The 25,158-nt window shown below is 41.6% G+C and overlaps 3 protein-coding genes across 5 annotated transcripts; all 3 read right to left on the reverse strand.

Moving 5' to 3' along the window:
* On the reverse strand, nt 1-6,984 carry kif17 (kinesin family member 17). Its single transcript, XM_061041146.1, has 14 exons — nt 6,606-6,984; nt 6,237-6,510; nt 5,833-5,979; nt 5,520-5,621; nt 4,766-4,955; nt 3,890-4,342; nt 3,315-3,707; nt 3,012-3,115; nt 2,758-2,873; nt 2,087-2,315; nt 1,387-1,645; nt 1,228-1,289; nt 1,025-1,142; nt 1-558 (listed from the first exon to the last, which is right to left on the reverse strand). Exons 2-14 carry the CDS (start codon nt 6,465-6,467, stop codon nt 368-370), a joined length of 2,595 nt encoding a protein of 864 aa, XP_060897129.1. The 5' UTR covers nt 6,468-6,510; nt 6,606-6,984; the 3' UTR covers nt 1-367.
* Nucleotides 6,985-8,070: 1,086 nt separating this feature from the next.
* On the reverse strand, nt 8,071-13,236 carry sh2d5 (SH2 domain containing 5). The gene is made up of 10 exons (XM_061041184.1): nt 12,913-13,236; nt 12,314-12,382; nt 12,144-12,224; nt 11,967-12,041; nt 11,703-11,849; nt 10,726-10,926; nt 10,420-10,603; nt 9,898-10,000; nt 9,638-9,797; nt 8,071-9,205 (listed from the first exon to the last, which is right to left on the reverse strand). Exons 2-10 carry the CDS (start codon nt 12,365-12,367, stop codon nt 8,999-9,001), a joined length of 1,212 nt encoding a protein of 403 aa, XP_060897167.1. The 5' UTR covers nt 12,368-12,382; nt 12,913-13,236; the 3' UTR covers nt 8,071-8,998.
* A 1,333-nt stretch (nt 13,237-14,569) lies between these two features.
* hp1bp3 (heterochromatin protein 1, binding protein 3) lies at nt 14,570-24,196 on the reverse strand. Of its 3 annotated transcripts, none has more exons than XM_061041180.1 (13): nt 24,074-24,196; nt 23,506-23,589; nt 22,517-22,700; nt 21,844-21,906; nt 21,582-21,738; nt 21,325-21,468; nt 19,703-19,762; nt 19,372-19,511; nt 18,794-18,884; nt 18,204-18,363; nt 17,791-17,902; nt 17,444-17,602; nt 14,570-15,962 (listed from the first exon to the last, which is right to left on the reverse strand). In XM_061041180.1, the coding sequence occupies exons 2-13, from the start codon at nt 23,573-23,575 to the stop codon at nt 15,440-15,442; spliced, it is 1,863 nt and encodes a 620-aa protein (XP_060897163.1). In that variant the 5' UTR covers nt 23,576-23,589; nt 24,074-24,196; the 3' UTR covers nt 14,570-15,439. The 3 variants fall into 3 exon arrangements, with proteins under 3 accessions (XP_060897163.1, XP_060897162.1, XP_060897164.1); XM_061041179.1 differs by lacking the exon at nt 24,074-24,196 and adding an exon at nt 23,716-24,005; XM_061041181.1 differs by lacking the exons at nt 21,844-21,906; nt 24,074-24,196 and adding an exon at nt 23,716-24,005.
* Between the last annotated feature and the right edge of the window lie 962 nt (nt 24,197-25,158).

A 25,158-nucleotide genomic window follows, 5' to 3' on the forward strand; every position in this document is an offset into this window, starting at 1 on the left:
TGTCAAAAACAGAACTGGTTAAATAGTGGTTTACATTAAGCAGCAGTGAAATACATTAGAAGTGAAATATTAGAGTAGTTGGACTTTGAGTCTCCCAGTGCAGGAATCATAGGGACAGTGCAAAAATGAAGGTAGTTTTATACTGTAGGTAGTATTCTTTTGAAAATAAGCATTCAAAAACAAAACTGGACTCATAATGTCCGACAAAAGGTTCATAGTGTTTTCATATATGGCGAAAGGAAGCCTGAAGTTGAATAACTTACCGTTAGCATTTTGTGATCAACAGAAGGGTATAAAAACTTAGAGTCAGTGGACAACAATGAGATGTGTAAAGAGTGTGTGGGAATGGGAATTTACAGTCTGTTTTCTAAATCCCCTCACTGTAGATGTGAGATTTGCTCTTCTTGCGCTTCCCCTTACCGATGGACCCCTGGGCTGCCAACGACTCAAGGCGGAAAGGGCGTGGAAAGACGGAGTCGGAGCTTACAGGTGGGTTCGTAGTGGAACCACTCACAGTGAGGTGGGCCGCCCCATTAACCAACGGAGGAGAGCGGACGGCTGCAGGAGAAGAGCTCCATCAGCGGGGTCAAATGTAAAAGGCATTGTTACTTTTGTAAAAGTCTTCTCAATTAAAGCCTTTGTTAATACAAGCACTGGAAATTAAATCCTTTGTATAACATTTTTAGATCATTATTTTGCAACCATCAATGGTTTGGATTTTTTTTAAACAAATGACAGTGCTTTAAAATACTGTAAACCTTCTCCTGTCTAAACATGACATGTCCCATTTGTGTTAATTCTTTTGAGCTGATGAACACCGACATAACTGACACATCTGGATCTAACCAAAGACCAAAAACTCACAGAGATGAACAACAACAACAACATGCACATTCATTACTGTAAATGACATTCTCAAATAGAGATATTAGCTAATTAAACGGTTTGTACTCAGTCATTTGTTGTCTTTAACATCTCAGATTACTTAGTGATTTGTGGATCAGCATACAGGTCCTGGTCTTACCGTGAACCGTGGTTTCAACTCCAAGCAGTTGGCTCGCTCTCTTTGACTTGAAGTAGCTGCTGGCGATGTTTTCACTTGCACTACGGTTCAGCATTTCCTTATATCTGTCCTCCTCCACCTACAAAAATCCCCACAGTGTTACGGTTCAGTGCTGTTGTTTCAGTGTGTGTGAGTAAAAGATTTAGCATGTCACAAAAACACACCATAAATGGCTCTCCAGAATCCGCAGCTGAGCCTCTGCATGCTGAAGGTTTCGGAGCCACTGCTGTGTTAGAAAAAGAGAGAAATCAGATATTTGAGTAAGAATCTTCAAACACAAATGTGACTTTCACTTTAGATCTATTTCTATAGGCCCTATTCACCTGAAGGCAGGGATGTTTTCTGCACCATCACATCTGGCAGCCTCCAGGTGGTGCCGTCCTCGTCCCAGACGGCTTCTTTCTTCAAGCGGTCCAAGTTGCTGTAGTTGCAGTCTCGACGCACCAGGGGCACCGTTCGCTCCAGCAGGCTGTGCAGTAACTGACCCTCCCTCTCCAGACGCCGGATGGTTGCAAGGTAGTCGTTCCTCTCCACCTCGAACTCTGCCTGCAGGTCACGTATCTCCAGTTTGGCTGCTTTCAGCTGCAACAACAGATGAATGCACTTAGATGGTTAAATAGCAAAGCATATTAATTCAGGGATGAAAGCTTAGACATACGGCAGTTGTCTTGCATTATCCAGCATCATTTGGTAAACCAGGTTGTGGTCTCTCTTTGTAAATTGAAAAAAATAAAATAAAAATTACTGTCATTTTAGTTCCACATTAAATGTTTAGTAAAAATGTATGTTTATATTTTACTCCTGGTGTTTGATTTGTCTAATTTTACTTATTTTGTTTCTTTTTTCTAAAAATGTAATTGCGGCCTTTTTCAGCCTTGCAAAATTCTATGCTTAGTTGTTAATTTATGTGTTTCTTGGACAGATCTGCTGAACAGATTATACTTCCAGGCATTATTGTGTCGACGAGCACCATCTTGAACCCATAAAGATGGTTTAATTTGTCCTATAGCCTCTGTGACCCACCTTCCCCTGGACCTTGACCAGCATTTGGCTCTTTGCGTGGACCTCCTCCTGGATGGAGTTGTAGACGTTCAGCAGCACATTTTCACTCTCCTCACTGTTCTCTGACAGAGCGTGGATAAGACTGACTTTCCTCTGGTCGGCCAGGTTCTTCCTCTGACGCTGTCTCTGCTGGAGCTCCTTGTTCCTGGCCTGCTCGCCTCCCACCACCTCCTGCTCCAGCTGATGCAGTCTACAGAGAGGTGAATGAAGAATACGATAGAGGACGGATTAGCTGCTCAATGCCCTATTGAAATCATCATGAAATGGATTGTATATGCAAAAAAATGTTTTATGAACTTCTACTTTTAATACCTTTAATAAAGTTTTAATAATATGCCCGTTTATGCAGTAACTCCCTCATAATCATAAGTAGATTGCAAGAAATGGATCAAGCTATGGCCCAGTCCTAGTGAATGAGGTTTCATTATAAAGGGTAGAAGTAAAAAAATATATATATATATATATGGATGTATCAGTCGATAATCCTTAACTAACAAAAATACATTTGTATGGTGTTCCCGTCTGTTTTTGTTGCAATAAATTTTGGCTGGATACAAACAAAAAAGCATGCTGAGAGAAAGTGCGAGCAAATTTGATGACTGATTATGTATGTAAAAAGTGTTCCCACAAACCTCTCCAGGGCGTGTTTCTGGTCCAGAGGCCCTGCAGAAGTGACGTCAGCGGAGTCGACGAGCTCGTCCCCGTCCAGACATTTTTGGACACCGACTGCTGCACACGGTACATCCTGCTAGCTCACCAACATGAGGAAAGAATATCAAATACGGTTCTTGTAAGTCTATAATTGCATTTGTGGAACCATCATTATGTAACTCTTGCATTTTTTAATGATAAGGTGTAATGGTTGAGGAAGCTAGTAAAAGAATACCTCAGTAATGGAAGTCTCTACATGGACACTGGGGCCCAGTGAGTCAGTGTTTTGGCCGAGCTCTTCCTCAGCCACTTGTGTTATAGAACTAGAGCTCACAGATGCTGGGAGGCAACATAATCAAGAGCAGTGTTATTGTACAAGGGATGGACACACTATAACAACAGCTGTTGATACACAGTGCAGCCATATACAACAACCTTCTAGATGTTTTTTTTTCCCTTCAGATTTTGTCAGGTGTTTTGATATGATTGTACTTTCAGGCAGATTGACTAGCACCGAACAAATTGAAGAAACCTTTACATTGTTCCTTCTTGGGGGCTGGTGATTTTCCATTCTTTAGAACAGAGCTCCCCCTGCTGGCTCTGTTCTTCTCCAGGTTGCACAGCTTGGATTCATAAGAGGAGCGCAGGGCAGTGATGTCCTCCTGCAGCCTGGCCTTGGATTCCTGTTCTGCATTGTACTCAGCCTGCAACTTGGCCAGCCTCTCTTCGTAGTCCTGCAGAGACAGCGGAATACAGACCCATAAATCACCTGTTCGTTGTACAGTGCGCGTGGAGATGTGAAGTGATGTATGAGTGTGGGAGAAGCTAGTAGTTGCCTCTTTAATCTTGTCCTTCTCTGCTTCTGGGGTGCCGGACTGTGGCTTTGAAGGAACTGCTGAGGGTTTCTCAAAAGACTGAGCAGCCAGAAGAGCTGCATGATCAAATTATAATGAAAAGAAAAAAGGAGCTTTTTAGTTTTTATCAAGACTGAGAACAAAAATGGTATGACAAAGAAGAGAATGAAACAACTCTCAATCATTGTATATAAATCCTTCACATTAAAATATGATTTTTCACTTGTATTTGAAGGTAAGAAACAATATATTCCATCACATGCAAGGTTAGCAATGCCTAGCTGGCCTGAGACGAGGGCCCTCAGCTTCCTGATCTCCTCCTGATACTCTCGCAGCAGAGCATCCTTGGGGTCCTCATTGATCCGCGGCCTGTTCTGGATGCTCTTTGCACGGTTAGCGTAGCGCAGTGTGCTCAGGCTTTCCTCGTAGTTGTTGTCTGCGGGCGACAGACAGGCGATCATCAGGGTACGCGTGTTTCCTCCCAGAGAGTCCTGCAGCAGCCGGGTCAGCTTGGAGTCCCGGTAGGGGATGTATTTGGAGCGTCCGTCCACCAGCGCAGAGATGACGTTACCCAGGGCCGAGAGGGAGAGGTTGATCTTGGTGGCCTCGCGGAGTCTCTCGCCAGTAGCGCCGGTTTTAGACTGGCGCTCACTTCCTGCCAGGTCGACCAGGTTCAGTTTACCAGCTCGTAGGTGATCCTGGCCTGCTGCATCTGGAAATGTTGAGAAACACAGTGGATTCAGTCGGGAATACGTTCAAGTTTTTATCTGAATTTACATTAAGCGAAACATCCACCATGAAATACCAAAAGTAGATATTGGTGATGTTTCTTGGTCAATTATCATATTTTTTGGTACGACTTTTATTACTTCCAAGTTCTATGTAAATGATCCTTATTGTGTTTTTGTTATTGTAAGTTGGTTGGTGCATAAAAGAGATATCACATAAAAAAAACCCTCTTCAAACCCACAGAGGAGAATATCTAATAACAGGGGATGAAAGTGTTATTTAATCAGTTCTAACAGGGTCTAATGCTCCTAAAACAGACAACAAAGCAGACAACAAAGCCTTAATCACACTTCAAACAGATTTGAACCAACAACTTGTTTGAGGTATTGTGTGTGTTTGCGTTCACCAGTGCTGCAGATCTCCAGGTGGATGGTGAAGATGGAGTGTGAGCGGGAGGAGTCTTTGTTCATCAGCGTGTAGCCCACTGCCCGGTTCCTCCAGCCTTGCTCTATGATCTTCTCACACTCCCCCACACTGTGCACAGTGTGCATGGAGAGATCCCGCACATACACCCCACGCTCTGGATGCTCTTTCAGCTAACGCATTTATCACACACACACACACACACACACACACACACACACACACACACACACACACACACACACACACACACACACACACACACACACACACACACACACACACACACACACACACACACACACACACACACACACACACACACACACACACACACACACACACACACACACAATCAAAGTCGGTCACCTTGTTCAAACACCTTAACCTTCGAGGACTCATATGCTACTGTGCTTTAGTCACCATGGAAACTTTTGCAGCATTATGCACAAAGCTTGAGCAAAATGTTCACCGTGGAAGAGTAGTCTTGAAACAGGTTTAATAATGATTGTGCTTAAAAACTAACAATAATCATTTTGACTTCCAATGTAACACCTATACAGATACTGATTTTTCTAAACATTTGTTTCTACCTTGTCTGAAAAACTTTTCATATCAACGCATATTGGAAAACTTGTTTGACAATAATGATACATCTGTGATAAGCCACTATCAGGTAGTTATATTTGCCAACAACAATATTAGGTAAGGCTTTAGATTAAACAAAACACGCTTACCTCTAATCTCTGTTTGGTGTCACTTCCCAAAAGGTCTCGGATTTCTTCATTGTATATCTCAAGGTAGGATGCCCTCACCAGGAATTTTGTGTTTTCTGCACACTAGCTTACCCACAAAAAAACAAACACATTATATAACTTACTTTGAGGGTAAACACTTAATAATAATCCTGGGCTAAGACTGAAACCACAAGACTAAAGCAGGTGTGCATGGTGCTCCAGAAGAGTTTTAAATAAAGTTTCTAATGCACTCTTTTAATGAACTGAATTACTTTAAAAGATGAATGAAGTTAACAGCAGTAGCCCGGCATACCTGAATACTCTCAAATATGTGTTCAAATGCACGTGGAATGACTCCCCTCTGGGCTGCAGGATCCACCACCCCCTGCATGGTGAAAGATTTCCCACTTCCAGTTTGACCATAGGCAAAAATTGTGCCATTGTATCCCTCAGTGACACCCTGTGCAAAGAGAAAAGTTTCATGTTATCTTTTGCATAAGGCTACTGTAAACACCCTGCTGACCGTTTAAAGCGACTGACAGCAGACTGATAAGTAAATAATGAGGTCTGCAGGCTATCGCAATAAGATATGTTGTTGGTCTGGGGGTGTCCAGTGACCAGAAGGCGACTTTTGGAATGCCTCGATCTCCATACATTAGATGTGAATGGGCACTGAAAACAAAAATAACAGAAACAAAAGTAGTTCCAGGAGCTTACCTCAACCAAAGGATAGGCAATCTCGTTGTACATCTGCTCAGTGGTTTGATCCATGAAGTAAGTCCCATCAAAGGTGAACTGCTTGGGTGGCTCATCCACTACACCTGGCTTCTCTATGAAGCACTGGCAGCGGTGCAGGTCCATGGACAGCACCATGTTAGAGCAGAGAGCGTTCTCCCTGTCATTCAGCGGCCTGCACCTCACCACCACCTTCACAGACTCTGACCCCATGACTCAACAATCACTCCACCACATTATTTTGCAATAGAAAAAACTAAAAAAAAAAAAGGGGGGGAGAAACAGTTAAATTCTGCTTAACAAATGTGTTACTTCAGAGCAGACATAGAGCTGTATCCTCATTTTACTTACCTTCATAGTCAGATAGCAAACTGCTGACTAACAGCTAACAGGTCACATTCCGGTTAAACTCCAAAGAAAAGCAACAAGAGGATTATAAACACCAGCAAGGTAATATAAATTGAATTTAAATAGAGCCACAAATTATTTCCCACACACGACTGTGCTTCTCTTCAGGTGTCTTTGTAACCTGCCATTCTGCTCTTCCTCCCATGGCCTTTCTAGGTTGCTTAGCAACCGTAAACAACCGCTGAAGGATGACCATTAAAAGCTGAAACGTCCACAGCCCGGTCGCCATCTTGATGAGGAGTGAGTGAGGTCGAAACCAGTGAGTTCAGTTCCATTCAATCATTTACAAAACAATGTGAAAATATATAAAGGTTTGTATTCAGTTTTCTGCTATCAGCGAGAACAAAACCGTCACCTCCAGGGTTATGTTGTAATGTAGCGTATCTTCATCACTGTTTCCATAGTGACATCTTCCATCCACAGGTCCAGCAAAACTTGAGGTGTGAGGTATGCCAATTATTTGTCGCATCTAAAATTTGAATTAGGACCTAATATTTACAGTCTATGGACCTACTACATAGGCATACTCTGTTATTTTTAAATGGGATATTTCATCCTGCTTGTCTTAACATCCAGCTTGACAGGAGAGCTACTGTGTTTTTTTTCCTGCTAGGAGTAAGTGACTGAGTAAATGTATTTATTTTATTTAATTTCAATATCTTAATTGTATTTCTCTTTTGATGCTCTAAAAGTTCCTAATGTCCTTTCTTTTTTTGCTTTGTAAAGCACCTTGGAGTAGCCTACTTACTTCGAAGTCAGTGTGACTAAGAATTCACTTAGCTGAGCCATAATTATGGCATCTGTAGATGTGGGAAAATACTTAGGCCTACTTGAGACTAGTGGTTCTCAACTGGTGGGTAGGAACCCAAAAATAGGTTGCAGAGCTGTTTTTAGTGGGTTGGGAAAATGTGCCTGCAAAAAAGTAGTGCCAACAAGTCTACGAAGCACCTTTTAACTTAGGATGATTGTTTGGTTTCTTTGTTCTGTCACCAAACTGCACGATTTTACATTAAATAAATCTGATTGTTTGAAACCTTTTGGAAATTGATTAGGTCGGGATTTTTCATGAAGGAGTTGATGGTGGGTCCTTGTGCTAGACCAGTTGAGAACCAGTGACTTAGACCACATGGAAAACGATGTCCTCCAAATAATCAGTTGGTTTGAATAATATCTGAACATTAAAACGTAATTAAGTTATCATTTATTGCAAGACACTTCTTTTAGACTGCATTATGTTAAGCTAGTTACTAAACTGGTAACTGGCTGTTTTCAGAAATCTCCTATGACCTTTTCACATATCAAACAATCCCATTAAAACCTGCATTTGACACACTTACGAGGTATCTTCTTCCTGTACCAAAGCTGCTGTGAGGTGTTGCTCTTCAGAGTCAAAGAGGACATAAAACAATTGAAGCAGGGTGGGGTTTCACTCACCTGTCATTTAATCTCAAACAGGGACGAACAACATTGAAAATATCAAGTTGGCCTCATATGAAAGAGACAAGTGCTCAAATAAAAACAGGTAATGCAGCCTTTTGGACTAGACAAAAAAAAATGTCACAGACAGTCACATGATAAAACAAATCCTTGGGGGGGGGGGGGGGGGGGGGATCAAACAGCAGCTACAATCAGGCATATTGAACTGCATAATATATTTCCAGTAATTTAAGAGTTTTAGTTTGACTGCAAACTTAACTGCAAAACTTTCAACACAGCCAACCTTTCCCCCTTTTTATAGGCCATGTCATTAACGCACTAATAGTAAAGTGGCAAGTTCTAAAATATCACAGCGACGATCCTGTATTACAGCTCAGACTTTCTCCTGGTCTATACCCTTTATGTCTTACACACTAAGAGTAACAAATAAGAGAGATTAAAAAGCTATATAACTACACAATTTAAGAAAATATAACTATCAAGTTTACAATGCAAGAATAATAAAAGAAGAGTAACCACTTTGCTATCAGGTACAAAGACCTGTGAGATCATTTACACCCTTGCACTCTCTCTTTCAGGTTGTTGCTTGTCGTAAAAAACACAAATATATTCTGAGGCCTTGAAGGCACAAAAAAAACACATTATTAAAAAGTTATATTTAAAATACAAAAGCAGCCAGAACAAAAGATAACATCTTTGAAGAATACGTACCCTTTGACAAAATGACTTGTAAACTATTTACATGAAGTGCCTGTTATTAGTTTTCATGGTGTTATACAGATTGTAAAGCAGCCCAAAACACCACAAGTGATCATGAAACAAGATTATATGTGCAAAAGAACGAAGAAAATGTCACTTGGTTTGGATTCTCTGACGTTGGCTGTTCCACAGTCTTGGATCTAAACCCATTCCTTCCTGTGGGTACTTTTGCCTTTGGCTTTGTGCAGGCTCTTGTACGGCTTCACGGCCTGCTGTTTGTTGGTATTTTCCTCCCACTCGTAGCAGTGGTTAACCCGGGCGCAGCTCAGCGGACACTGCAGCTCGCCCTGATACTCTGTGTAGTGTTCGATCATTTCTGCTATCGAACTGAATTCAGCCTTACATTTCTGCAACAAAGAGAAACGAAAGAGAATAAAAAATACTGTACATCCAGGTAACACGGATGTCTCCATTTCTGTACTTATACATTTATTTCATAATTGTTTGTTTGAGTGGGATTTCTCGCTCTTTATTTGACCCAATACTTACTATTTTATAGCTTTTCAATTTAAATTATTTTCCCCCTCCTTAATTTCCGCAGACATTCAAATCAAACACTGCAAACTTTTGTTGAGATTTACTGATGTTTATTTGAAATTCTAGTCGAGATCTGAACTTTTCTAAAGATATCTGTAGAGAAACACTCGTATATTAACTAGAGTAAAAGAGCAACTAGTCAATCATATATTGCTGGGGAGTTAACCATTTTCAGTGTCGTTAGGGAAACATTAATCTGCTGTTTGCTATTAATATTCAAATGACGCTGACAACACAATTACCTCCAGCAGGAACTTCCCTTTGCGAGTGTTTCCTATGAGGTAGGTGATCAGGCCGGAGGGCAATCGAATGATAAGAGAGCCACATTTGGGTTTCTTAGGATGTGGGCAGAGGAGGTATGATCCCAGAACATCTTCCGCAAGCAGGGCATAGCTGCTGTCACTAAAACACAGAATACATACCATTAGACACTGAGACGCAACAAGAGAGAGAACGTTTCTTTGGTGGGCAAGACAAAAGAAATGTAGAAAATGACACTTGCGTTGCGATACCATCCCAACACCACACTGCCTGAGCCAGCGCTTCTTCAGTTTCGGCCAAGCTCAGCGACCGGGATCTCTTTTTCTGAGTCTTGTCTTCTTTTCCTGTTTCACATACAAGAAGTGCAATCAATGTAAATGTGAAGATAGAACATCCCACGAGGTCCAAAAGTGCAGACAGTCAAACAGGAAATAGCAAACGTATTGTAAAACTCTGGGAGGAAAAAAAGTTTGGTTTTAATGTGGAAGGACTGAGATGAAAACAAGCCAGAGTGGTGATGAAATAAAAACTTTAAATTAAACTAAGGATTGACTTTTAAAACATTCATTGAACACCAGTGAGAGACCCTAAGAGGAGATGTACGGTAAACCCTGTGAGACAAGTCGTACTAATAATCTGACACCACAACAGACAGTGAGTGACTGCCAATCACCAAACACTAAGGGATGGGGGGGGGGGGGGGGCTTGCTTTACCTAATCAACTCTTTGACCCTTGAAATCGCCCTGTGAACACTCAGCCCACCTTGTGACGCGCTCAGTCGCTCCTGAACGTTTCGCTGTTTGAGCGGTGTGAAAGTGAAGGAGCGGTAAGCTCCAGAGCGCAGCACTTTGGTGCGGATGGCTTTCTTGCGCACGAGAGAGGGAGAGGAGGTGGGGAAGACTTCATCCTGGCGGCTGAGCTGGTCATCGGAAGACTTTTGATTCTTCTGTGGATCGGAGGACAGAAAAACATTTTTTTCAGGAGAAGCTGCAAACTGGAAAAGAAACAACACGCTTCACATGATGAGTAGTTGTAAGAGTGACGAGAAGACTACATTCAAGTCCAGACCTTAGTCCCGGGAAACAAGCCCCTGAAAGGCGCTCTTCTGAAAGACACCAGGGCGCTGACACTGAGAGGGAAGCCGTGGTTGAGCAGCGAGGGGTTGCGACGAGGCAGGGAGCCCACAGAGTCTTCCTGGGCCTCCTCTGGGTGCTTCTCCAAATAAGAAAGCTGGAAACAGCGGCAAAGCACCAGGTTCAGGAACTGTGCCTGCAAGAGAAAAAGTTGACAAGTGAACAGTTGCACTTCGAATCCATTTGTAATGTTGGGGGGGAACTTTGATTTGCTAAACCAAATTGTTGGCTAGCTTAAATGATAGCCTTCTATGACTTCTTAAACTGAACATAGGTCACACGAACAGGCGTTTACAGAAGTCTAACTAGACCTCATCATGAGAGTGATGTCACAGAGACATCTCGATGACTTTGCTCTTTTGTTGGATCCTTCAGGGTGGGACAACTAACCCAGTAGTTAAAATGAGGTGACGCCAAAAAAAAAAAGGGCTGTGGAAATCCAAGATGGCGGACAAAGTGACAGTGTTCACCACTATTATGAAAATGCTTTTGCCTTTAATGTCAATTCTACTTTGGTTTGACGTATTCTCAGGAGTGAATGGAAATTAAAATACTTAAAGCTGCTGTATTACATGAACTGAATGAACAAGAATTGGACTGTTGCATGGTGAATGTCATCATCCCTGCGCACCCTCTCGCTCGGACTTTTCCTGAATATTTCCAGCTGAGTTCACACGTCGGCTAAACCCGACTTCATGCCATCATTTTAACACGGCGCTGGCAGGTAAAAGTCAGGGTGAAAAATTCAGCTAACCAAAAAGTTTCAGACATTTTTAGGAGTTTAGTGCATAAGTAAAAACTAAATGATTCTCTTGTTGTTCAAAACTCAAAAAAAAAAAAAAAAAGAGGTTAAATTACAGTCCTATTTTCTGCTGTTGTTACAGAAGACAAATGAAGCTGGACATCTCTTACCGCTCTGGCGTGCCTTGCTTTAAAGACGTGGCAGTACAGCTGGGCGTCGGGGCTTCCTGGGTTGTGGGAGACGAAGGCGAACTGGGCATCTGACGGCCGGGCGGTGGAGAGAGAGACTCTACGCAGAGCGTGAGCCATTAGGAGTGTCTGGAGACAGTGATGGTGAGAATTAGACAACAGGAACGGTAAAGTGACTAAAACTACATCTTACATCTTTATTTATATGCGTTCATTTTTAATTTGAAATGAACCGACATCACTCACCGTTTCATCCTCATCGTACATTTTCACACCTTTTATGGAGAATGTGATGGATACGGGCCTCCCTTTCTTGCATGCCTGATGGAAGAAAATCAATGCGTTAGGTATTCAGAGGTAACACAGGAATCAGTTGATGCTTTTTGGGACGCGGATCATTCGGAGAAAACTTGAGAGACTCACTTTAAGAGCCTTCAGCTGTGTGTGCAGTTGTTCTATCTGGTCATCCAAACAGCGGTCATCCACAGGAAACGAGCCCACATACTGTCACAGTAAAGAGAGAAATTTAGGGGAAGATTTAAACACGTATACACCAAAAGTAAAAAAAAAAAAAACCACATTTCTAAAGTTACCTCTGCTGATCGTGTGATGACTGTACTGTCTTCTTTGACTGGTGCCTCCCCCATGCTACCTGTTTCTCTCTGTAACAACCACACAGCAACACAGTGTAACACACAAAAGCAAAGACCACATTACAAATTTCAAACAAAACTATTAAAGCATGCACATATGGAGGAAAATCTGTACTCTGAGGCAAAGAATCACAGTATGAGTTTAATGGGAGATGAAGAAAATATTTAAAGCACGTTGAAGTCGAAATTAAGCCCAATGTTGGCCACGGAAGACCCACAGGAAGGCGACCTGATTTGTTATATTTATTCGGTAGTGTTTTCTCGTTTGGACACGTCATTGTGCTTTAAAAAACGTAGCATACTTCTGTAAAATGCGTCAAAAGTCTGTCGTAATTTACGTTTTAATTGCGGGCTAAGCGTCTCCATCTTGACGTGTCAAGAAAAGAGGTCGGCATCTAAACAGTGTGAGTGAAGGCAAAGTGTGAAACTAACGTCGGATAAAACTTTTACACCGTTTCCGCCAACAACGCGCCGGAGCGTCCACGACTGAGTCCAGTTTACAGGTTTATATCAAGGCTTTGAGGTTCACACAAACTTACTTTTCGGAGACGGGGATCGTCCGCGAAAATCCGTCACAACCTCCGCCCAGTCTGTTTGCCTCACACGCCGTATTTGACACCGAAGTCCTCCACACCTTTACCTGCCGCCGCACCGTGTCCAGGTGTGCTGCTGCTGCTGCTGCTGCTGCTGCGGGCCCGAGGCGGGGCTGGAGGGAGAGAGGACCCCTGTCTGGGTCACCCACAGAGAAGGAGGAGAAGGAGTTTATGAACACTTCTCTCCTGTTGGGCTATGAAACTCCGCGGAAAGTGAGGCGTTGAATCACCCCTCCCTCTGTCTGCTGCTGTCTCTATCCTGTCGTTTTTCCCCAGCTCCAGACATTCCTGGTCATTGCGCAATTCACCGTGATGACGTCACAATCACCATGGTTAATGTATTGGATTTTTTTTTTTTTTTACAAAGTTGAACCTGAAACCATTATTCAAATATTCTTTTAGTTGACCTTTTGTGTCACATCGAGGAAGGCCTTGAGAACTATATTTTAGGTAAACAAACAAATGAGATTAACATTGAAGATAGAAGTGTTTTGATTTATTCTACATGCAAAGAAACTGCGGGCAATAGTCAACCTGTTTTATTGGCAACATTTCATGTCAATGAGACCAACATGTTATCTTTATTCAATCAGAAAGGTTTTTTTTTATCTCTCAAACAGGAAACAGATAAGAAATCAATGTCATTGATATCGATTTACTCAGAATTTTCTCCTAAATGAGTCTGTCACTTTCTGCTCTGAGTGACATGGATTTATGAATTTACTGATGTCTGTCTGTCTAAATATTCTTATTAAGTTTAAAAACAAAAGTTGGATCTTTTACTTGAAAAATAAAATATTTGATTCTATACGAACTTGGATCCTTTGCAATATAAATCTCGAATCCTATACTTCAGTAATACACATGTTGGAAATACTCCACTGTGAGAACAAAGGTCTGAGCTCTTTATAGTTTTGGGATCATGATCAACATTTACATTACGTTTAACAGAGCAAAGTGTCTGTTCCATAAAAAATGTATACGAGAAGTATTAAGTTGTTAAAGAAATATTGATTCAACATTTGTGATCACATTTTGATTTTGTTGTTTGTTCAAGTTTGGGCTACTTTAAACTAATTGAAATATTCTTGTTTATTTTTTTTTTAATATTTACTTTTGTGCTTTTTATGCCTTTATAGTAGACAGGACCGTGGATAGAGTCGGAAATCAGGGAGACAGAGAGGGGATATGTGTGAAAGGAGCAACCGGTCGGATCTGAACCCATGCCGGCCACTTTGAGGACTACAGCCTCTGTACATGGGGCGTGCGTCCCTACAATTAGGGGAGTTTAGTCCGAATCCAGGGCCAGAAGATCAGAAGAGAATCCTGAAGCTTTATTAGCGCTTGAAATGGAAAAGAAATCTAGATGTACAAACTTCTTTTTATGTTTTCTTCAATACTCAAAACCTTCACCTCTTTAAACCCCACTCAGGTTGAAATGTTGGACTCTACCAGAGCCTGTTTTTGTGAGGTAACGAAAGACAACGGTGTAATACCACAATCTGAAAAGTAACACATAAACTGTCGGGTAGAAGAGAAAAGATTTAAACTTACTTTTGTAGTTATAAATAATTGTGCACTAAATTAATATGGCACAGAAGAATTACAAATATAGCCATTTTATTAATGACTTGGAAAAAAAGCTTAACAACACAAGGAGTACATGCATGCAGGGTATGTATGAGCTAGAACCTTTTTCTTTTTAACAACACACGTCTTACAGTTTGGTACTGAATTACAGCTGTGAAGCAATAAAATCCATGTGTGTAAATGCCTGTTTACACAAACATTAAAAAAAAAAAGACACTTGTCCCCAAATGTGACCATTTCATGAATGAATACTGTCAGGTTGAGGATCTAACAGAGGATGAAGCTTTTGTTACCGCAAGTCTTTTAGTTCAAAAGAAACATTTTAGTGTTGTTTGTCAAACGTTTGACTAAAAGTGGAGATTCTGATAGAGCTCGAAGGCCGACATGTTTAAATGTCATAACACAGAACAACCTTAGGATTGAGTTTTCATAAAATCTTATTTAATTAGTAAAACATGTTTATCTTTTCAACCATTATTTTTTTTTACTTCATTACAATTGTCCAAAACACTGGCACTTCTCTTGTGGATAAGGAACATGTGCTTTGAGCACCTGAAGTGGAGATGAGGAAAAATATCATATTAAAACAGAGGTCACTACATGGCTCTAGTTACAGTTTGTCAGATTATACTATGCTTTCCCTTACCTGGCAGCTGTTTTTACGGCAACACTAACTTGAGCTTTTCTACACACGGTGATTAAAAAGGAAATTCAGAACCCCTCAATGTACAGTAAACTCAACTGGGAGGATAACATTCTTATTCTACAATAGAAATAAAAAAAACTACTGCCCTGTTAAAAAGGGAGAAAATGATAAAAAGAGAGAGAGAGAGAGAGCACTGAAACAAAGTGGCCCAGTTCGTGGAAGGCGCTCCTGGGCTCATTATTTCCCTCTCTTGGTCTTGCGACCCGTCTGCTTCCTGCCTTTCGCTCCCCTTTTCACTGCGGGCTTTTTAGGGGAAGACTCTTCAGGCTCGCTCCGCCTTGATGCCCCTTTGGTCGCTGGCTTTTTAGCTGCAGGCTCCTCCTTGGGCGACTCGTCAGGCTTAAATCGCCTAGACCGGCTCTTTGTCGTCTCCTTTGGGACGTCATCCTCTTCAGGAGATGACTCTCTGTAAGAACGTCGCGTCGAGCCCCTTTTGGTCAGCTTTTTGACGGCCGGTGTTTTAGGCTTTTTTGCTGGAGATCCTCTCTTCACAGGCGTGGCTTTAGATGGCGTTGTGGTTTCCTTCTTAGCTGCTGCTGACAGTCTGCCCCTTTTCTTGCCTGATGACACCACTTTCTTGGCGGGAGACTTCTTTGCGATGGGGCGTCCTCTGCCTTTAGCTTTTGACTGACTAGCACTCGGAGATTTCTTGGCTGGTGGAGGACGGCGAGCTTTGGGGGGAGGCCTCTTCTGAGCTTTCCTGAGAATAATTTGAAAAGTAAAATTGAAAAGAAGTAGAAAGCACATAATGTACACACATCACTTGTTGAGGAAAGGCTGTTTGAAAACTGCATAGATGGAAAGAGGAAGCAGAGCACACTAAATATAAACCAAATATTTATTGAGAAAATATTTAACTGACTGGGTCTTTGTCACGTCAACATGTTAGAAACATTGAACATTAATAATCCTTCAGTAGTGATTAGGCTCTCTATTCCCATCCCTTGGGGTCAATGTGCTTTTGATAGACTTTTTATTTTGATGCCTTTCATTGATAGATGTGGATAGAGTAGTAAATTGGGGTAAGGGAGTGGGCAATGACATGCAGGAAAGGAGCCGCAGGTCGGACTTGAACCCACACTGCCCGCTTGAAGAAATGCAGCCTCATACTATTTTTGCTTTAGTCCTTTGCTAACTCTTTTGCATATGTGTAAATGTACTTGGCAATTAAAAACAAAAATGAATCTGATGTTCTGGTCGTGGGGTGAAACCTAACCGCTAGGCCATCTGCCCCTCGAGATTACATTGTTCACTCAAAAAATGATTACTGTAATTGTCTGAGGTCCGTAAAACCATGGACAAGTTGGATAGTTAACCATAAGGTGGCCCCTCCAGGATGTCTAGTTGTTGATATTTAGCGAATCCACGCAAAATCAAACAATCAAAATTACGGTCAATCTCTGCAAACTTGACCTGTCACCATCAGGTGTCGACATGTACCAATTGTACTTATTTTAAATTGAAAATAGGGATGCAACGATGCGTCAGTTCCACATCGGTATTGGTCGACATTGGCCCCGTTGACAGACTAATAATGTGGCCTGAACCGTTGTTTATTTGTTGTGCCAAATCTATTTATTGCTGGCATCTAGTACACCAAACGACTGAGTCAGAGTAGAGATGTTTTATTGGGCAGAGGAAGTAACCTAATGGACAGACTCTCACCTGTTTTCACTGTCAAACACGAGAGAAGATGGTGTCATTGTGGGACCTTTACACAACAAGATGTCATGAAACAAACACCGTTATCAAAATCAGCAATCGTCTAAATTGTTATTTCAAACATTGGTATCAGTATCGGCTCCCAGTCGGTGCATCTCTAATTCAAAATACTGATCCCTTAGGTGTCAATGTTGTATTAATGTCAGCAAACGAGTTTTACGCCGTCTTAAATATCTTTGTAATGCTGCATGCTATAGGCTCACTTTTTATACCAAAGCTAAGGTGTGGTCTTTCTTTGTCATGTCATGTCATAATAATAATAATAATAATAATAATAATAATAAATAGGTGATGAAGTGGAAAAAAAAAAACCTTTAAAACACTGAAACTTGCATTGCCACTTTTCAGAAAAGCTGCTGGAAAATCAGGTGTTTTGACTTTAAGTAGCAGTTACTTCAGATGATGGAGAAACTCTCTGCAGACTACATCGTTAACGTGGAGCTTTTTTTTTAAACCCACCTCTTGGGGGCTGGAGCTTCGTCCTCAGACTCTTCTTCTGACTCTTCTTCTTCTGACTCTTCCTCGTCAGAGGAGTCAGCCATACGCCTCCGCTTGGGCGCAGGTGTAGAGTTTTTCTTGGTCGGCTCGTTGAACTTTTCCGGGTACAGGATGGTGGGGCTAAAGAGAAAAAAACACAAACGACAAGAAGCCAACAGAGAAATGTTTATCAGTGGTGTCTGCTTTGTCTTTTATGGATTGTTATCTTCAAAGCACACTACTAAATGAGTAGCTTAAAAAACACCACCGATGACAATATTAGACTTTTAAACAAAGTGATTCCTTCTGTCCAAGCGTCGGTGACCTACCTGGGGTAGAAAGGGAACGAGAGCCTGTAGGTCCCTGTGAAGCCGTGACCGGTGATCTGCTCCATCCAGCCGAGTACTTTACACTTCGACAGAGTGTTCCTCAGATTCCTTACTGCAGAAAAAATGATTCTTCTGTTACTGACAGTTTTTGATGAACAAGCCTCAATTTCTTGTAAAATGTCTTAGCGTTCATGTTACAAGATGAAAAGAAGGCCGGCTTTACAGAATAAGTCCTTGAAGTGACAAACCGATGACAATCAAAGGCCCCATTTTTCCATTTTCCCAAACCCTGAGAATCATTTTTGACAGTGATTGACCATTTTGAGTTATCAGAGATATAATCTCCATGTCCACCTTGAATCAGGCCCTACACATATGGAAGTGATGAGCAGCAGAAAGAGCGGGAGTCTTACCTAACTGATACTCCTTTCTGTCTTTATTGGAGTCTACTAGATATCTTTTGAGGGTGGTGGTGCTGCAGGTTTTAGGTTCGTTCATGGCTGTGATGGCGGCTGTGATGGCGTCCTCCACGGCTCCACCCTTCAGCAGCACCTGGTTACCAGTACGCTTGAGCTGTGACGGATGAAAAAAAAAAATAATGATAGAACTACTTCAAACACTAGCTTATAGACAAGCAGTTAATCATGTTGCTGCTCATATAGAGAAGAACGTGTCAGCCTTACTTAAGAGCCCTTTTCATCTGCATTACACCTTGAGACATTCATATTCATTCCGTTACGACGTAATATTGGAGTCCCAGTCTGTGAATTCACATCGCCTTGATCACGGCAAAGCGGGTGCTTCACATACACACACAAACAGACATGCACACCCACAGCGCTGTGCTCCCCCGCAGGCTCTGCCATTCCGGCCTCGCCCCTGTAACGCTTCTGTTTCTATCACTTCACAGAGACGTAAATATCTGAGATATCAGTATCACTCACTCATTTGTCTCCTTTAAAAAAAACAAAAGAAAACGACAAACAGTTTGAAATAACTTTACCTGGAAAGTCCCTCTGGCTCCGGTCCCAGTGATCTGCTCCAGGTGTCCTTTCTCTACTGCCTTCACCAGAGCTGCTTTCAAGACGTCTGGCCTGAACAAGAACCACAGTCAGTTCATTTGTCCTTCACTAATCACAGCTTACAACACAACTTTAGACACCCATTTTGTAAACTACGACTTCGTCACTGAAACCCAGATCACATGGCAAACTGGTTGTAAACTATTTTAATCAAAGACACTTCAGAAGTCTTTGACTTCAAACATGTTGTTCTGTTAGGACTTCATATCTGGATTTAAGTGTTGGTGAGCATAAACATTTTCTGTTGTTCGTGCTGAGAAACTTTTTTTAGAAACTGTTCACTCCAGATATCAAGAAGAAAATAAAGCTTTTAAATTCAAATTAATTCTCTATTTTTCTTTTATTGTTGCTCAGAAGAAGCAAGTATTGATTCAGAAAACGTAACACACTAAAAGACTCCCTGAAACTGAAAAAAATAAATACTAAATAATAAACTCTTAAATGAACCAGGGGGTTTGCAGAGTTACATGACTAAAAAAAAAGAAGAAGGTTGGCGTACCTGTTCTCGATGTTGAGGCTGGGGAAGTGCTGCTCCAGGTATTTCTTGATCAGGTTGTAGGAGGCCTCTTTGGGCTCACAGAGCCGAGTGATGATGAGAGGAAGAGCGTCTCCCAGAGGCTCCAGCTTCTGTGCTGCTTTCTAAAACACCATCCGTTTACAGACATGACGATTACAACCAAACACATCCCAGTCTCAGAGGGGAAAGGGGAGAAGGAAACTGTTGACACTACGTCATTAACAAAGGGGTTTAATCTATTCATATTTTTTATTATTATCTCCCTACAATGAATAAATCAAATAAAAAATATAACTCTTCTACTTCAACATACCTTTGATGAGGCCGTCTGCTTCCCAATGGCAAAGGTTCCCGAAAGGCCTTTACCCTTCAGCTGTGTGACACAAAAATAAGAGCAGTTAGATGTGATGATAATAATAATAATTTGTCAAACTTCTTAAACCGCTCTTTCTGAACAAACTGTTTCGCAACTACAAAAATCCTGAACTGAAACTTCCTTTGGAGTTGATCTTTTCAACCAATGTGGAAGAAGCTGTACTTCTAATCTCTTTGCTGATTCTATCCTGTACATGCATAAAGAAGAGAACCAGATGTATTCTCTTATGGAAACATCTCCCTGCTGTCTGTAAATGTCAAACGTATCACTTTTTCTTTTTAACGTAAAATCATCATGAAGGCACTCCCGGTCTGAGCGCTTTAAATTACTGTGTGCGACACCCTCCCTACGGTATCGCTGCGTTATTAAAAATACATATAGATGGTAAATGTTCTCATTGTTAGACTCGTCTGCTTTTGTAGTTCATGTGGGGGGGGGGGGGGGGGGGTGTCAGTAATAATTTCAGTCCACTTCATAATCATCTTAAGACTTTTTTTAGGAGGACAGCAGGCCTGTAAAGCTTCTGGATTTGGTTGAAGCCGTGTTAACGGGGCTATAGAAGGTGGGTGACACCCAACGTGTCAGGAATGTCCCTTCCAAAAAAAAAAGGAAAATAAGGAAGACAAAGTATCCGTCTACTTAAATGTGAGCCTTAAATCTCTGCATGGCAGGCTAAAAAAAACCCTACAGTAGTCATTTAATCTAGAGCTTCTGTGAGACCAGGGAACATGTCATAGAAGCGTACTTTGTGAGGCTTCAGCTAAAGTTTAAATCAGTCTATTTATGACTCTAGCACATCCACAGCGCAGTATTCATCCTCAATGTGGAAGCTGGATAGATGCTGTGAGAGGCGCGTAGACAAACATTAGCAGCTACATCATGTTTTTGAGTACCGTAAAGTCCGGGATATAAGTCATAGTCTGTTTGTGGGGATTTCCTAGAAAGAAAAAAAGGATTCAACTGTCTTCCTGCGAGACGGTTTCTATTGTGTTCAGCCAAGTCCACATCGTGCAGTTTGTGTACAGCTGTGTCGCTCCTTTAGCGCCATCTGTTTGAGCTTCATTCAGTTTGCACGTCTACTAGCTACAGTACGGTAGTTGATCTCTCAGACTATGATGAAAGTTGTGAAGTAGCCTACAGACCCACAGCCCGTGAGTCATGCTCTTTAAGATGTTAATATTTTGTTTCTATGATCGCTCTATGACAGTGAACTTCACATCTTCAGCTTTTAGACATTAGTCAACACAATCTCAGGTTTGGTAGACATTTATCACCGTTTGTGGACCAAACAAAAAGTGAAGGCATTACTGAAGTAGACAGATAAATGGATAATGAAAATAACTGCTTCGTGTTATTAGTCAGCTAGAGACGGCATCTGTGAGCTCATTTTCTTGTAAACAACAAATATGATTGTCCAACAGTGAGCTGGATATGATCTAGTATTTACACTTGCATGAGGCAAAGCACACTCATTTATCACAGCTATGTTTACAGTACATTCTCCCCTCATATTATTAAGACAACACTTTAGAAAAGAAGAAGAAGAAATCATTCTTCACCTGTTTGATGGTCCCCTTGTCCAGATGTTTCTTCATGGCTTTCTTGATGAGAAACTTCTTCCTGTCGAGCTCCATCTCGGGGTATTTTTTAAGGATATATTTCATGACAGACTGGTACGAAACCCCAGACCTGTCGTTACAAGCCTGCAAACACAACAAGTCACAAGAGTCATTATTTGAACATGAACATGGGGGGGAAACAGACAGGCATGGCACATTACTGACTGTGGAGAAATGTTGATTGATTGGGAACACACCGTAATGGCTTCGATGAGGATATTATCCACTTTGTGCTGAGTTCCTGCAAAGTTGGTAACGGGAACCTTTTTGCTGCCGGTGACACTAGCCCACGCAGGAATCGTCCGTTTCACCCTTTTGGTTTTGGACTTCTCGTACTTGTAGCCATCCTTCAGCCTGTCACCGAAAGGAGCAAGACACAAAATCAGTGAAGGAAGTTGTGTCTTTAGAGGCGATATTTCACTGTGATTGTTACCACCCTTATCTCTATCACATCCTCACCTTAGTAGGAGAACATAGCAGTGTGTTGCACACTGTCCAGCCGCGCAGTCCTTGCATTTGTCACTTTAGTCCGTTTGTCACCGACAGAAAAAAACAAAATGGAGTTTGAGAACATCTGTCTAAATGATCATCATAGTAATTGGACGCTGAATCAATTTGCTACTGTAGTGTGCTATGTGCAGGAAGGTTAACGTTTGACTTTGTTGAAGTCTGGGAGAAGGAAAGGAGGAGAAATAAGTGGAGTTACAAGTCGTTAACTTGTAAAACCAGGTTAAATTTCCCTTAAATACTCGAAATATTACGTTTTTCTGCTTTGTACCTCTTAAGGGTTTCCGGAAATGTTTTGGGGATTTTTTTTCTGAACGAATATTTCTTGTAGAGAAATAGTGAAACGTGAACTGAGCTGGTAACAAATGTCAAACTTCAGTGACAAAGACATCCACTCCTCCTTAACTCCTCCGAGACTGTGGACAAAGGGAACATCTGTCTGATATGCGTCTCATGAACATGGCTCAGACAGGTCACATCTTTTAGAAATGCAACACTGCAACCACGACGGGAGCAGTCTGCCGTTATCCAGCAGAGGCAAGGATAATATAAACAGATAAAAGTGCCATCAGAGTGAAATATCGCAGTGGGCAGAGTGGCAGTTGAGCTCTCTGGTGAAACTCACTCTTTCTTCTCGCTCGCTTCGCCTTCTTTCTCTGCCACCGCTTCTTCTTCGTCTGCCTTCTCTCCATTCTCTGTGGGCTCCGTCTCGGCTGCACTCTTGGCTTCCTCGACGTCTGCAGTGGCGGCCGAGGATGCCGCCGGCTCCTCGTCGGCAGAGGGGGACTCCTCTGAGGATGCTTCAGGCTCTGGGAGAGGAGAGGAGAGATGTTTTAATACCACGGCAAAAGAAAGTGTATGAACGAATCTTCGGACAGGTTTATATTGTGCTTGTACTTTTTTGGAAAGTTCAGTGGTAAAATTGGCATACAGAAATAAAAGTTAACTACCCAACAGCAAAAATGTGATACGAAAGGGCACAGCACACATCAGCTGAAAGAGGGATGTTGCAGCGTGACTTTAATTTAAAGTTCTTGTTGTTTTTAATCAGTCCTTAAAATGAGGACTTTGTCATCCTTCCAATGAAGTCAAAGGTCAATGCAACAGCTACAAGTTGTGTTTTCCTTCTGTTATGACTGATGTCCATACTGTGAGGCACTGTTTGTCCTTGGCAGTGCTGATTGACCACATCTGTATACTTCCCCTGTTAAGTCTCAACACTTAGCCGCAGAGATTTAAATTAAAAGCTGAAATTACCTCGCGATGGAAGTTGGGAAAACAGCTGTTCAAACCATAATTCTAATAGCTTGTCGCAGTATTTGACTATATGGAGAGATAAGGTTAACAAACAAGTGAGTCTGCTTTTTCTTCTTCTTCCAATTATGATTTTCTTTTTGCCATTCAAAAGGAAAATATATATCCTGTTTTTTTTCTTTATTAAAAAGGAAGCAAAATAGAGGATAAGTATTTGATTTTAGTTTTGTTGTTCTCTGGTGTGGAGTATTTGCAGTGATGGGAGGTTCACACACTTTAAACTCAATTTAATGGAATGACTGTTTTAGTGATGATGGTGCGTTCAAGGGTCTTCAGGTGATGGACAACCCACGGCCTAACCTTTCTCTGCAGCGGCGGAGGGGGGGGCCTTCTCCTGGGTCGCAGTCGCTGGCGCTCGGCGAATCGGCATTACACGAGATTTACCTGCACGTAGGAAAAACAATAACATTATCTGCACACTAGGAAAGCAGGCACAGACACACCGCTGGTTTCTGGGGCAACATCTGGGGTTAGGTGCGTGGTCAGTAATGGAGGGACTGACAAACCCACTTAATTCATTGGGGCCCATTATCTCCAAACAGAAGAAAAATGTGCATCGGATTTCGCTTGCGTTCACCACCTAAGTGACTGTTCATTTATCTCCGGCTCATCCGCCATTACGTGCCAATAAATTTTCAATCATTTCCACACGAGCCAGAAGATGAGTTGCCAAAAATATTCGTAAATTTCGCCATTTTGTCGGTTTGGTTTACACACACAGTAATGGCGTCGCACAAGGAAGATAGATAAAATTCATTTCCAGTTGCAAAGCGGAGAAAAAAACGCAACACGCTTGCGGGTTTTCGAGCTTTTCATCCATGCACCTGCACGTTTGGCAAATACGTATCGTTAAATAAATAACACTTACCCAATACTTTACGAGAAAAAGTGAAATACTGTGAAGTAAATTTCTGCACGATCCTTTATTTAGAGTTCTCTGTTTACGAGCCCCGCCCCATTAGGACCGTTGGTTACGTACTTACGTAGCGGCGTCATCGGAACGTCAAAGGATTCCCACTGTCATGGCCGCCGTCACCAATCGTCGAAACCATAGACATAAAACTCCAACATTAAAGGTTTTATATCAACTTTGGGTTTACTCGGCGTCTCCCACCGTACATGTCAATACAATTTAAACCTTTAATTGTTTTACCCGGATTGATATGCCCTCCCTAAATATAAGAACAGTGAAAAACTTCATTTCTAATAACATTTTGAATAGTCGTCTATTGCTAAGGCTCATGGGAGCTGTAGTTGTTTAACGCTAAGCAGTGACTACAGTAGGAGACGCACATTTAGTATAAAAAAACACTTTGAAAACAATACACACACATTTAAGCTTTCTGAAAGTGTGGTAAAGTAACTACATAAACTATAAAATCCTGTTGAATGTCTCTTAAAACTGAGTACTTATCCATTAATCACAAACATCCTTCTGTTTCTGAATCAACACATGACACTTCATCACATTTCTCTGGAGATTAGCTTCTTTTTTGCTCATTATCGCATCGCTGCTGTATGAATGAAGTGTATCTCAAATGACTCCTTTGGGCTGCTTATTGTGTCATTCAATGGACCCAACTTGTATAACACAGAAAATCTCACAATCAGGAAACTACACGGTTTTCCAGTCACTTGACATCTGGATTAAATTTGCCAGATCTAATCTCAATGTTCACAATGGGAGTCTTAAATGCTGTGTGGATGATCCTAAAACATGCAAGTGTATACCATCATGAAGAGTGCAATAAAACTCCAGTGATGTGACCACCAAGTGGCCACACATAATGTTGAAATATGACCACAATGAAACACATTTCAAATTCAAAAGAAATCATCTAGAAAATACTTGTTTAAAATGTTAGTCACAGGAGCACAAAATGAACGGCTGCAATAAAGCAGAGACTCTGATTGAGAGTTAATTCATAAAGATTTGTCATGCTTTAGTGGCTC

This window comes from Labrus mixtus, chromosome 7 (genome assembly GCF_963584025.1).
Source record: "Labrus mixtus chromosome 7, fLabMix1.1, whole genome shotgun sequence".
NCBI lineage: Eukaryota > Metazoa > Chordata > Actinopteri > Labriformes > Labridae > Labrus > Labrus mixtus.

Excerpts from the sequence above, each read along its gene's own strand:
- sh2d5 (XM_061041184.1), bottom strand. The coding sequence starts at position 12,367 with ATGGGGGAGGCACCAGTCAAAGAAGACAGTACAGTCATCACACGATCA. Across the intron at positions 12,042-12,143 it reads CACAGCTGAAGGCTCTTAAA|GCATGCAAGAAAGGGAGGCC; the intron begins GTGAGTCTCTCA and ends TTCTTCCATCAG. Across the intron at positions 10,927-11,702 it reads AAGCAAGGCACGCCAGAGCG|GCACAGTTCCTGAACCTGGT; the intron begins GTAAGAGATGTC and ends TTTCTCTTGCAG.
- hp1bp3 (XM_061041179.1), bottom strand. Across the intron at positions 19,512-19,702 it reads AGCAGACGGCCTCATCAAAG|AAAGCAGCACAGAAGCTGGA; the intron begins GTATGTTGAAGT and ends ATGGTGTTTTAG. Across the intron at positions 18,885-19,371 it reads AGCCTCAACATCGAGAACAG|GCCAGACGTCTTGAAAGCAG; the intron begins GTACGCCAACCT and ends GTTCTTGTTCAG.
- kif17 (XM_061041146.1), bottom strand. The coding sequence starts at position 6,467 with ATGGGGTCAGAGTCTGTGAAGGTGGTGGTGAGGTGCAGGCCGCTGAAT. Across the intron at positions 1,290-1,386 it reads GAAAACATCCCTGCCTTCAG|CAGTGGCTCCGAAACCTTCA; the intron begins GTGAATAGGGCC and ends TTTCTAACACAG. Across the intron at positions 559-1,024 it reads AGTTGAAACCACGGTTCACG|CCGTCCGCTCTCCTCCGTTG; the intron begins GTAAGACCAGGA and ends CTTCTCCTGCAG.